The following is a 13,211-nucleotide window of genomic DNA, read 5'->3' on the forward strand; positions in this document are numbered from 1 at the left end:
GTCAAGCGGGAAACTTGGAATATTGAAAGTAGGGAGGCGAGCAACTGTTTTCATACTTCGTATTGTGTAAGCTGGAAATTTAAATAAATATTAAATCAAGTAAAATTTGATTTATTTAAAGAAAAACCCTTTCCCGTAGGATTTCCGGGATAAAACCTATCTTATGTCCTTTCTCGGGTATCAAAATATCTCTATACCAAATTTCAATCAATCAATATTATAATATCAATATTATATTTATTTTGACAGACATCGTCAGTTTGATTTATTGGTGTCAATTAAAAAAAATAAAAAAGTTTAACACAAATAAGGTTTCATATATTATCTTTAATTAAGATACATATTTTAAAATAAAACCCTCCTTGATGATTCCCAATTCGACTGTAGTCTGTACTGTTATTTTACCTTAGCCTTATGTGATTTAAAAAAAAAATAAAATGCCAAATGTAAACATCTAAATGATTCACCGCATGTTCACCGCCCACTGTGTGGAGGGGACGCTTACGCTCCACGGTATTGGCCGATAACCAAAAGTGCTAGCTCGCATTACTAACCGACGGCCGTAACGCCGTGTGGCGCGATCTGGACCGGTTTTATACAGAAACGGAAAAAATTTGGAATATACAGTTTCAATTGATTGTACTTATACTACAACAAGCAACATGCCGCCAAAAACGAGTGGAAAGGCCGCCAAGAAGTCCGGAAAAGCGCAGAAGAACATCTCCAAGTCTGACAAGAAAAAGAAGAAGCACAAGAGGAAGGAGAGCTACGCCATTTACATTTACAAGGTGCTCAAGCAGGTCCACCCCGACACCGGTATCTCCTCGAAGGCCATGTCCATCATGAACTCGTTCGTGAACGACATTTTCGAGCGCATCGCCGCGGAGGCGTCCCGGCTCGCTCACTACAACAAGCGGTCGACCATCACGTCGCGAGAGGTGCAAACCTCCGTGCGGCTGCTGCTGCCCGGCGAGCTCGCCAAGCACGCGGTCAGCGAGGGCACAAAGGCTGTCACCAAGTACACGAGCTCCAAGTGAGCGGTGAGCGGTCGTCGGGACAACGGCGTGGCGTGTTCGACTTATCGAACGCCCGCTCGCTCGCGTTTTGTGTTTATTATTATTATATACTATCAAAACAACAACGGCCCTTTTCAGGGCCACAATATATTTCATGAATGAATTGTGTGTGTGTGTACACGCCAAAAATACGTTTCTCCAACACGAACAACAGCAGTGAGAAAAAAAAAACCTAAAGTTGTAATTTTGAAATTCGAATTTCGAATTATACGTTCAACAATAATTATTAACGTTGGTCATATTTTGTGGGTATGATTTATTTTATTTTATTTACAAACTAGGGCTTCGCCCGTGGTACATATTATTTCGCAATAATAAAAAGTAGCCTATGTATGTTCTTTCTCAGCGTCTAAAGATTGCCTGTGCCAAATTTCATCAAAATCGGTCCAGTAGTTTTGATGATGACAAATAAAAACAAATTCATAATAAATTATATACCATCATGATTTGGCTCGATATTTTTATACATGTTACATAATTTTTTTTCACTCACAACCATTTTATTACTTATATATTAATATAACAACGCAATGCGATTTCATGTACTATCTTTGAATCAATATTATATTTATTTTGACAGACATCGTCAGTTTGATTTATTGGTGTCAATTTAAAAAAATAAAAAAGTTTAACACAAATAAGGTTTCATATCTTTAATTAAGTTAAGATATTAAATAAAATCCTCCTTGATGATTCCCAATTCGACTGTAGTCTGTACTGTTATTTTACCTCAGCCTTATGTCAAAACGTAAATTTAATTGATATACAACAAAAAATTAATAATATTAATTATTAAATGGAGAAATAATTAAACTTGTACAGTTAATTTGAAGTTATTTTTTTTTTAATAACTGTTTAACAAATAAATGGTAGATTGATTAGTTATCGCCCGCGGCTGTGCCTGCATTGTTCAGAACGTAACAAATTATATATACTAAAAGCTTCCTCGAGATGCAGCCTATCTATTGAAATAAACCGCATCAAAATCGGTTCTCTAGTTTTAATTATACAAATTTATATAGGGAATATAGCACACACGGACAGACATTCAAACCGATTTTCTGTTATATTTATATAGTTTTGTGTTTTGCAATAGTTTTGGTAAATTAATATTTTGTACTAGATTTCCGCCCGCGGCTTCGCCCGCGTTTTCAAAGGAAAACCCGCATAGTTCCCGTTCCCGCGGGATTTCCGGGATAAAACCTACCCTATGTGTTAATCCAAGTTACCTTCTATATGTGTGCTAAATTTCATTGTAATCGGTTCAGTAGTATTTTTCCGGACGTATAGAAATTTTCCTGGTGTATGGAAATTTTCCGGACTGAGAAAATTTTTCCTAACCTAACCTAACCTAACCTAACCTAACCTCTCCTAACCTAACCTAACCTCTCCTAACCTAACCCAACCTAACCCAACCTAACCTAACCTAACCTAACCTAACCTAACCTAACCTAACCTAACCTAACCTAACCTCTCCTAACCTAACCTAACCTAACCTAACCTAACCTAACCTAACCTAACCTAACGTAACCTAACCTAACCTAACCTAACGTAACCTAACGTAACCTAACCTAACCTAACCTAACCTAACGTAACCTAACCTAACCTAACCTAACCTAACCTAACCTCTCCTAACCTAACGTAACCTAACGTAACCTAACGTAACCTAACCTAACCTAACCTAACCTAACGTAACCTAACCTCTCCTAACCTAACGTAACCTAACGTAACCTAACGTAACCTAACCTAACGTAACCTAACCTAACCTAACCTAACCTAACCTAACCTAACCTAACCTCTCCTAACCTAACCTAACCTAACCTCTCCTAACCTAACCTAACCTAACCTAACCTAACCTAACCTAACCTCTCCTAACCTAACCTAACCTAACCTAACCTAACCTAACCTAACCTAACCTAACCTAACCTAACCTAACCTAACCTAACCTAACCTAACCTAACCTAACCTAACCTAACCTAACCTAACCTAACCTAACCTAACCTAACCTAACGTAACCTAACGTAACCTAACCTAACCTAACCTATCCTTTTCCACCTTATAGAAATTTTTCCTGACGTATAGAAATTTTCCTGGCTTATATAAATGTTCCTGACTTATAGAAATTTTCCGGACTTATAAAAATTCTCCTGTCTTATAGAAATTTTCCTTTCTTATGGAATAATCAAGTTGAAGATTACTCGAGATCTCAAAAACGGCGCAACGGATTTTGATGCGGTTTATTTTAATAGATATAATTTTTAAATGTTCATAAAATTTGCAACCGAACGAGGCCGCGGCGAATTTCTAGTTAGGTATATTATGAACGTATTATGTATTTGTTGGTATTTTTTTTTTTTTTTTTTAGTGCTGTTTTGTTTTGGTATACGAAAATACCTATGTAGAGTATGAAGTAAAATAAATATAGTTTGAAAAACTAAAAAACACGCTTTCAAGTTAGATACATACCACTAAAAAGTAGAAAATAATAATTCTTTAATCTTGTAATCAAGCAATAACCAAGACATATTTTATTTTTGAACGCATTTTTATGAAACTTTGCACCTATGTAGAGTATGTATGAAGTAAAATAAAAAAGTAGAATAATTTCCATCCATTTTGGATAAGGTACATGTAAATTTAATGAATAGATCCAGTACGACCATACCATAATGACGAACATAACAATATTATGACATGGGCTGTGTATGACATTGACAATATTATGACAGTGCAGATTGCACATTGCACATTGAAGATCGTTTTTTTTTTTTGTTTTCGAGTTCGAGTAGTTAATTTTGCATCAGGAATCGTGCAAATCCAACACAAAACTTTGATTATTATTATTTTATCTCTCTTTTCTCGACATACACACCGCGCGAACGGTTACTTATCGATGTCTCTCTCGCACTCGACTACGATGAATAACGAAACGGAGACGAGTGTACCTAATGTGTTTATAAAAACGGCGTCGTACCCGTTTTCGTATTCATTCGAAGCGCAACCACTTCTCCGTGCGGTCGTATTTGTTGTTTTATTTCTCTATAATAAATATAGTGAATTCGAATTTCGAACAAGCCCCCCGGTCACAATGGCTCGCACAAAGCAGACCGCTCGCAAGTCCACCGGTGGAAAGGCGCCGAGGAAGCAGCTCGCCACCAAAGCGGCCCGCAAGAGTGCGCCCGCAACCGGTGGCGTGAAGAAGCCCCATCGCTACAGGCCCGGCACGGTTGCTCTGCGTGAGATTCGTCGCTACCAGAAGAGCACTGAGCTACTGATCCGCAAGTTGCCGTTCCAACGTCTCGTTCGTGAGATAGCGCAGGACTTCAAGACCGACCTCCGCTTCCAGAGCTCGGCCGTCATGGCCCTGCAGGAGGCGAGCGAAGCGTACCTCGTAGGTCTATTTGAAGACACCAATCTGTGCGCTATACACGCTAAGAGAGTGACCATTATGCCAAAGGACATTCAATTGGCCCGCCGTATCCGTGGTGAACGCGCCTAAGATCCGTTTGTTGTTTGCATTGTTCGTGTCTCGTGTCGTGTCGTGTGGTGTGTGGTTTCAATATGAAATAACATAACATAACATGACATAGCACAGAGGACACGTCATCGGACATCGAATGTTAAAAAAAAAAGGCCCTTTTCAGGGCCGCACGTGATTCATTTTAATAGTAGGTACCTAACCTAACTATAAACGTTTTCCACTGTGCAGTAACGGAAACATACAACGAAATATCTAATAATATAATGATAATATTGTTATGAGAATGATAAAATGTATTAATATTATTATATTACTATTATAAACAGAAAACTTACCTACCTGATGAATTTTAGATTTTAGTAATGTAATCATTCAGTAGCCATTAACTTTAAATTCTTCTTATGAAATAGTTTTATTTAATACTAGCGGTCCGCCCCGGCTTCGCCCGTGGTACATGTTTACGTTTTCTCTACATAAAAACCATCCTCGTACTTCCAGGAATATAATAAAAAAAGAATTATCGAAATCGGTTCAGCCGTTTTCGAGTTATGCGCTTACCAACACATTTTGCGATTCATTTTTATATATAAGAAGATTATAAATGCGAAAGTTGTTGATGGATGGACGTATGTATGTATGTGTTGAACCGATTACAATGAAATTTAGCACACATAATAATAGAGAGATAATAGAGTACAAGTGAAATGATAGTGAGTGTTGTAGTTTTGCGCGCGTGGGGAAACATATCCATAATACAATAATATATAATATTGTGGAATTAATGAATCGTATGCGGCCCTGAAAAGGGCCTTTTTGTTGTTAATTTGTTTGTTTCAAAATCATCGCCGTGGTGGTCGTACGCCCATCTTTATTCGTACCAAGAATAATAATTATTAAAAGGCCGAATCGATTGCATGGAAGAATTATTGACGTACGTACGAACGGACGGACGATCTTTGAAGTAACACAATTAATTAACCGCCGAATCCGTAGAGGGTACGTCCCTGACGTTTCAGCGCGTACACGACGTCCATTGCGGTGACGGTCTTCCTCTTTGCGTGCTCGGTGTAAGTGACGGCGTCACGGATCACGTTCTCGAGGAATACCTTGAGAACGCCGCGCGTCTCTTCGTATATCAAACCGGATATACGCTTGACGCCACCCCTGCGAGCGAGACGACGGATCGCGGGCTTCGTGATACCCTGGATGTTGTCACGGAGCACCTTCCTGTGCCGCTTAGCGCCACCTTTTCCGAGCCCCTTGCCTCCTTTACCGCGGCCTGTCATATCGCCGACTGTCTTGCGTTATTCTACTCGTTTACTTGCTTACTCGCTGCGTGCCCGAAAGCTTGTGCGCTTCGCGCCATTTCATGTCGACTTTTATACACACACATTATACACGCGTTTCGGTCGGCTCGCCCTCGACGAGCGACGGAGACGGATAGATATATCGTGCATATCGAGGGACTGCGTTAATAATCTTTGAATAATAATAATAATAAATAACTCAATCACAATAATTGACAACATTTCATTTTTTAATCGCATATTTTAAGAGAAATTAAATAAAAAAAAAAAACGATAAATGTGATGATGACGTCATACATACGGAGGAATAAAAAATAAAAATACTATCACATTTACACTAGACATTAACAGGGTAGGTATGGCATGTGTCAAATTTCATATTAATGTAATTTTTGTGAATTATTATATAAATAAGTAGCTTGAAATTTTTTGAAATGTATATAATATATCGTCATTACTTAATTAACTTACTTGTGTTGTTATCATTATCCTTCTAATATTATAAATGTTACTATTTCACGCAAATATTACTGAACTGATTACAATGAACTTGGATTAACACATAGGATAGGTTTTATCCTGTTGAAAAAATAAATAAAAGTCGACACAGCAAATTAAATAAGTAATTATTATTAACCAACTCTCTATCTATAAATATAGATCCCTCGTAGTTATTAAGTATAGTAGAGCCATTTTAAAATAGGCAACATTTGACAGTTCAACAAAATTCAACAACGTAACCTAGTAACGACGACATAGAATAACAAGATATTTCGTTTTGTTAGAACTGCACATTTGCTTAACTTTTTTCAATTACGACTACATAATATTAATTATAATAATAATGACCGATAAAAGTAATTTTTTTTAAGATTTCATTTTATTTTACTGATAAACCATTCTAAACATAATAAATACCAGAGACGTTACTCTAAAAATCGAAATCTGACATCTAGAATCGAATGCTTCACTTTAATCGATGTTTACTGCGCTCAGGTGCATTACGAAGATTTAAGGAATCTACAACGGTACGACAATATAATAATTCATCAAAACATGGATACGTCATTGTCGCTATTGAATTAATCGTAATTGCAGTTGATGATGATGATATATATAAGTAACTTAATGATTAGGTAAATAATAAACTATTAATTAACTACCTACATTCGTGTTATTATCGATTCGTCATAATATTGTTACTACTCCTCTGTCTATTATTTAGGTATTGCTTATTATGCGTTATTATGCGACGATATTAAGTTAACACAATAATAATATTATAATAAATACGCAATTGTGAATCGTAGTCTCGTTCTCGCGCGGCCTATATAATATTTTGACAATATTAAAACGTGCGGGCGTTGCGGTGTGGTGTGCGTACTATGTACCTACTAGCTGTTAGTACCTGTGACTGTGAATATAATATTGTGACAAATATGTGACATTTATTTATAATATTGTCATTTCGTTATTGTGGCACATTCGTATTGTTATTATTTTTGTATTTAAAGGACGTTAAACATATTCGACCGATCGCCGAACTGTGTGTGTAGCCGGCCGCGCGGTCGTCGTTTGCGTTATGCTGTTCTACAACAGGTCACATTCATCCCCCTAAAAACCATCGCAAACATATTATATGGCGATTACGAATAGTTTCACCTTAACGTCTGTATATCAGTGTATTGAGAGAGCCTTTTTCGAAACGACAATCGGTTTAATTACAGGTGAAATGATAATTTTAAAGTTGACACCGCGCACGCGGATAGCCCTTGGCAAAATTTAAACGTCCATCGCTATCGATGCGCTCCTCGAGCGTCGCGCGGGCTTGCACACTACGAGGGCCGATCTCAAAAGGGACGAGAAACATGTGAAACGTATACTTTTAAACGTTAATTTCACGTAAAATATACGTTCGAACGGAGGCATGTTAGTGAAAAGTTTCAAGCGCGACCGCGAGAAAACGTATCTCGATTGCACGGTTCCCCGTGAGGTAAACCGTCCATTCGATTCCTACACTAGCGACACCGTACGTCGAATACAGTGAAACCTACTAAGTACTACTTATTTAGACTAATTATTATTACATACTATTGTCGACGTAAAGTTGAATTTTAATTAACAAAAATGGCAGACACCGCAGTCGAAACTGAAACTCCGGCGCCAGCGTCGACGCCCGCGAAGAAAGCGCCCAAAGCAGCAGCAGCAGCAGCAGCAGCGGCGTCGGGAGGAGCCAAGAAAGCGGCCAAAGCAAGATTGGCGCACCCGAAGACGTCGGAAATGGTGAACACTGCTATCAGCGATCTCAAAGAGCGTAGCGGCTCTTCCCTGCAGGCGATCAAGAAGTACATATCGGCCACGTACAAGGTGGACGCGGATAAACTGGCGCCGTTCATTAGGAGATATCTCAAGGGCGCCGTCGAATCCGGCACGCTCGTTCAGACGAAGGGCAAGGGCGCATCTGGCTCGTTCAAACTGGAGTCAAAGTCCTCCGCGGCCAAGAAGAAGACCTCTCCGTCGAGCGGAGCCGCCGGCAAGGGCTCCGGAGCGGCGGCGGCCGTCAAGGTGCGCAAATCTGGCGGCGGTGGCAAGGCGCAAGCGGCCGCCAAAAAGACGGCCGTCAACGCAGGCAGCAGGTCCAAGAAGGCGGCGGCAGCCGCCGCCGCAGCAGCGGCCGCAGACTCGTCGTCCTCGCCGTCCAAGTCGAAAGCGTCAGCGGTGAAAGACAAGAAAGTAGCTGCAGGCAGAAAGAAGCCCGCCGCGGCCGCCAAGAAGGCGCCGGCTGCGGGCAAGGCGGCCGCAAAACCCGCCGCAGCAGCGTCGGCCGCCGCGCCGAAGGCTAAGAGGAGTGCCAAACCGCCGACGAAGAAGCCGAAGGCACCGAAACCGAAGAAAGCGGCAACGCCAAAATCCAAAGCGGCCACCGCCAAGAAAGCCTCGGCCGCGTCCAAGAAGTGAACGTGTGGTGTGCGTGCAATCGATCAATCGCAAGCGCAAGCGCAACCTAATTCGACTTCGAGGAAGGTTAAGGTTGGAACTGGTTATGCAGTGCAGCGGCGACGGCGAGTGCATCGGGCACAAGTCTCAGCAAAATAGATACATATTATATATTATCTATCGCCAAAAAGCCCTTCTCAGGGCTAACATATATTTTCGAATGCGCACTCACTACGAACGTTAACGTTTCCTTCCAATTTGCGAGGACGAACAAGCAACTTGTAGGTACCTACACAATAAAACTACAATTATTACAATTTTACAAATTACATAATAGTTATGTAACATCATAATATATTATAGTAGCAACTAGCAACATGCATGCACAATATAATAACAACAAGAAAATCAAATCTACTACTAACTAATCTACAGCTTTACGTTAGGTTAGGTTTAGGTTTAGGTTTAGGTTTAGGTTAGGTTAGGTTAGGTTAGGTTTCTTAAAAAAAAACTACACAGAAATAGGAGCCCCGCGAAGCGGGGCTCCGTCGACGCGCAATGAAATAAGGAATAAATAAAAAAAAACATCAAAATATACCTACGTAATACGTACGGTAAACACACACGTTACTTTTTACCTTCAACTTGCAAAATAAAATATTATGTAACTATTCATCGCACACTGCAACACGCTACCACACAGACAGACACAGACACAGACACAGACACAGCACAGACACCGCCCGCCCGCCCCACACCAGCGCACGCCGCCCGACCGACCGCCCGCCCGACGCCCGACTCCCGATAGTACATTTTACCGAAACTTACTAAATACCTACTCTCTAAAATCTATACATACCTACTGCTATGAATAATTATTATTAATACCTAATTATTGATGGTTGTCTAGACAACACAGTCTGTTTCTGTCACCTGACAAGTTACTTTAAAAACAATCAACTAATCGTTATTATTATGAGTAACTAGCGGTCCGCCCCGGCTTCGCCCGTGGTAGGTACATATTTACGTTTTCTCTACATAAAAACCATCCTCGTACTTCAAGGAATATAATAAAAAAAAAAAAGAATTATCGAAATCGGTTCAGCCGTTCCCGAGTTATGCGCTTACCAACACATTTTGCGATTCATTTTTATATAATATGAGTAATAATAATATTTGGGGATGCTGTACACCGAATCAAAAAAAAAAATAATATTAATTAAAAGATGCTTAAATATTGTTTGTGTGTGAAATGCGAAAAAAAAAATTAACATTTTGTAAATAAATAAAATATTATATTGTACATAACAATATATTATTATTATTTGACACGGTCGTGTTCACTGCGCATCGCTCGTCGTTTGTGTTCGCTCGCATTTCACGGCGTCATGCCCACCGCAATCACTAGGACGCGTAGCCGTACACGGTACAATATATATTAAATCCGATGGTAATGTTTAAAAAAAACATACTTTAGTGATCGGCGCGTATCGTTGTACGTATCAGTTTTTCGTTTATTATACTGTCAAAGAAGAAAACCGTAAATAATGTCTGGACGCGGTAAAGGCGGTAAAGTGAAGGGGAAGGCAAAGTCACGTTCCAACCGTGCCGGTCTGCAGTTCCCCGTCGGCCGTATTCACAGATTGCTCAGGAAGGGCAATTACGCGGAGCGCGTGGGCGCCGGTGCCCCGGTCTACCTGGCGGCCGTGATGGAGTACCTGGCGGCTGAAGTTCTCGAGTTGGCCGGCAACGCGGCGCGCGACAACAAGAAGACTAGAATTATTCCGAGACATCTGCAATTGGCCATACGTAACGACGAAGAGCTGAACAAGCTCCTCTCCGGCGTGACCATAGCACAGGGCGGTGTATTGCCTAACATTCAGGCTGTGCTGCTGCCCAAGAAGACGGAGAAGAAGGCCTAATTGGATTGCATTGCATTGCATTGCATTTACCAATAACGATACAATTACATATTTTTATGTATGTTCATCATAATATTATTATGAATTGTTCAAAAGGCCCTTTTCAGGGCCGCAATATATGTCTTGACAACAACGATAGATAGAGTTTCTAGCAGCCTAAACTCTCATCTCTTCAGTGATCGTTTACCATTTGACACGTACACCAGAACATGAATAATATTAATCTATGTACAATAAACTAGCTGCGCTCCGCGGTTTCACCCGCATTTAATATTATATTATAATATAGCCTTTAACCCTAGAACCGTACCCGTATTAAAAAAAGTAACATTCATTTGAGTCTTTTTAATTTAATTTATAATGGCATTTTTGTATTTGATCAGTAGTTCCTGAGATTAGCGCGTTCAAACAAACAAACAAACTCTTCAGCTTTATAATATTAGGATATATTATGTAGATAAGAATTATACATAATAATTATTATAGATGTTTAATTGTTTAGTTTATAATAAACCCCTTCTTGTTGAACGCATCAAAATCCGTTCCGTTTCATTTTATGTTTGTTTGTAATATATATTATAATAACTAGCTGTGCCCCGCGGTTTCACCCGCATTGCTCCGCTCCTATTGGTCTTAGCGTGATTATATTATATTATAGCCTATAGCCTTCCTCGATAAATGGGCTATCTAACACCGAAATAATTTCTGAAATTCGATTAGTAGTTCCTGAGATTAGCGTGTTCAAATAAACAAACAAACTCTTCAGCTTTATAATATGATTGTTTTCCTATCCTGAAGATTAAGATAAATTATGTAAATTGAATCTTACTATTGTGACAAATATCTGCTCGATGTACGTATTCGAAGCTGATACTGGACTATTTCTCCTTTCTGCAGAGGACAATACCTATATTGTGTTTTCTAGATGATTGCGCAAGTCACTTCGTTTTCGTCAAGCGGGAAACTTGGAATATTGAAAGTAGGGAGGCGAGCAACTGTTTTCATACTTCGTATTGTGTAAGCTGGAAATTTAAATAAATATTAAATCAAGTAAAATTTGATTTATTTAAAGAAAAACCCTTTCCCGTAGGATTTCCGGGATAAAACCTATCTTATGTCCTTTCTCGGGTATCAAAATATCTCTATACCAAATTTCAATCAATCAATATTATAATATCAATATTATATTTATTTTGACAGACATCGTCAGTTTGATTTATTGGTGTCAATTAAAAAAAATAAAAAAGTTTAACACAAATAAGGTTTCATATATTATCTTTAATTAAGATACATATTTTAAAATAAAACCCTCCTTGATGATTCCCAATTCGACTGTAGTCTGTACTGTTATTTTACCTTAGCCTTATGTGATTTAAAAAAAAAATAAAATGCCAAATGTAAACATCTAAATGATTCACCGCATGTTCACCGCCCACTGTGTGGAGGGGACGCTTACGCTCCACGGTATTGGCCGATAACCAAAAGTGCTAGCTCGCATTACTAACCGACGGCCGTAACGCCGTGTGGCGCGATCTGGACCGGTTTTATACAGAAACGGAAAAAATTTGGAATATACAGTTTCAATTGATTGTACTTATACTACAACAAGCAACATGCCGCCAAAAACGAGTGGAAAGGCCGCCAAGAAGTCCGGAAAAGCGCAGAAGAACATCTCCAAGTCTGACAAGAAAAAGAAGAAGCACAAGAGGAAGGAGAGCTACGCCATTTACATTTACAAGGTGCTCAAGCAGGTCCACCCCGACACCGGTATCTCCTCGAAGGCCATGTCCATCATGAACTCGTTCGTGAACGACATTTTCGAGCGCATCGCCGCGGAGGCGTCCCGGCTCGCTCACTACAACAAGCGGTCGACCATCACGTCGCGAGAGGTGCAAACCTCCGTGCGGCTGCTGCTGCCCGGCGAGCTCGCCAAGCACGCGGTCAGCGAGGGCACAAAGGCTGTCACCAAGTACACGAGCTCCAAGTGAGCGGTGAGCGGTCGTCGGGACAACGGCGTGGCGTGTTCGACTTATCGAACGCCCGCTCGCTCGCGTTTTGTGTTTATTATTATTATATACTATCAAAACAACAACGGCCCTTTTCAGGGCCACAATATATTTCATGAATGAATTGTGTGTGTGTGTACACGCCAAAAATACGTTTCTCCAACACGAACAACAGCAGTGAGAAAAAAAAAACCTAAAGTTGTAATTTTGAAATTCGAATTTCGAATTATACGTTCAACAATAATTATTAACGTTGGTCATATTTTGTGGGTATGATTTATTTTATTTTATTTACAAACTAGGGCTTCGCCCGTGGTACATATTATTTCGCAATAATAAAAAGTAGCCTATGTATGTTCTTTCTCAGCGTCTAAAGATTGCCTGTGCCAAATTTCATCAAAATCGGTCCAGTAGTTTTGATGATGACAAATAAAAACAAATTCATAATAAATTATATACCATCATGATTTGGCTCGATATTT

General features: G+C 39.7%; 6 protein-coding genes across 6 annotated transcripts; 5 read left to right on the forward strand and 1 right to left on the reverse strand.

Annotated features, from left to right (window-relative positions):
• The first annotated feature begins 632 nt into the window (after nt 1-632).
• LOC149895860 (histone H2B) lies at nt 633-1,522 on the forward strand. The gene has a single exon (XM_090118144.1). The coding sequence runs from the start codon at nt 663-665 to the stop codon at nt 1,035-1,037; it is 375 nt and encodes a 124-aa protein (XP_089974270.1). The 5' UTR covers nt 633-662; the 3' UTR covers nt 1,038-1,522.
• Nucleotides 1,523-4,077: 2,555 nt separating this feature from the next.
• Nucleotides 4,078-4,873, forward strand: LOC149895861 (histone H3). Its single transcript, XM_090118026.1, has one exon. The coding sequence runs from the start codon at nt 4,165-4,167 to the stop codon at nt 4,573-4,575; it is 411 nt and encodes a 136-aa protein (XP_089974152.1). The 5' UTR covers nt 4,078-4,164; the 3' UTR covers nt 4,576-4,873.
• A 657-nt stretch (nt 4,874-5,530) lies between these two features.
• Nucleotides 5,531-5,898, reverse strand: LOC149895862 (histone H4; the record flags this gene model as incomplete). Its single annotated transcript, XM_090118143.1, is given in 1 exon segment — nt 5,531-5,898. A coding segment is annotated over 1 exon segment (312 nt). The 5' UTR covers nt 5,844-5,898.
• A 2,029-nt stretch (nt 5,899-7,927) lies between these two features.
• On the forward strand, nt 7,928-8,849 carry LOC149895863 (histone H1). Its single transcript, XM_090117997.1, has one exon. It carries the CDS (start codon nt 7,992-7,994, stop codon nt 8,820-8,822), a length of 831 nt encoding a protein of 276 aa, XP_089974123.1. The 5' UTR covers nt 7,928-7,991; the 3' UTR covers nt 8,823-8,849.
• Nucleotides 8,850-10,205: 1,356 nt separating this feature from the next.
• On the forward strand, nt 10,206-11,057 carry LOC149895864 (histone H2A). The gene has a single exon (XM_090117769.1). It carries the CDS (start codon nt 10,349-10,351, stop codon nt 10,721-10,723), a length of 375 nt encoding a protein of 124 aa, XP_089973895.1. The 5' UTR covers nt 10,206-10,348; the 3' UTR covers nt 10,724-11,057.
• A 1,249-nt stretch (nt 11,058-12,306) lies between these two features.
• On the forward strand, nt 12,307-13,196 carry LOC149895865 (histone H2B). The gene has a single exon (XM_090117768.1). The coding sequence runs from the start codon at nt 12,337-12,339 to the stop codon at nt 12,709-12,711; it is 375 nt and encodes a 124-aa protein (XP_089973894.1). The 5' UTR covers nt 12,307-12,336; the 3' UTR covers nt 12,712-13,196.
• The last annotated feature ends 15 nt before the right edge of the window (nt 13,197-13,211 follow it).

Source organism: Colias eurytheme, chromosome 29 (assembly GCF_061535395.1).
Source record: "Colias eurytheme isolate Ceu_HAF_F1 chromosome 29, ilColEury1 Martin Lab GWU primary, whole genome shotgun sequence".
Classification (NCBI taxonomy): Eukaryota; Metazoa; Arthropoda; class Insecta; order Lepidoptera; family Pieridae; genus Colias; species Colias eurytheme.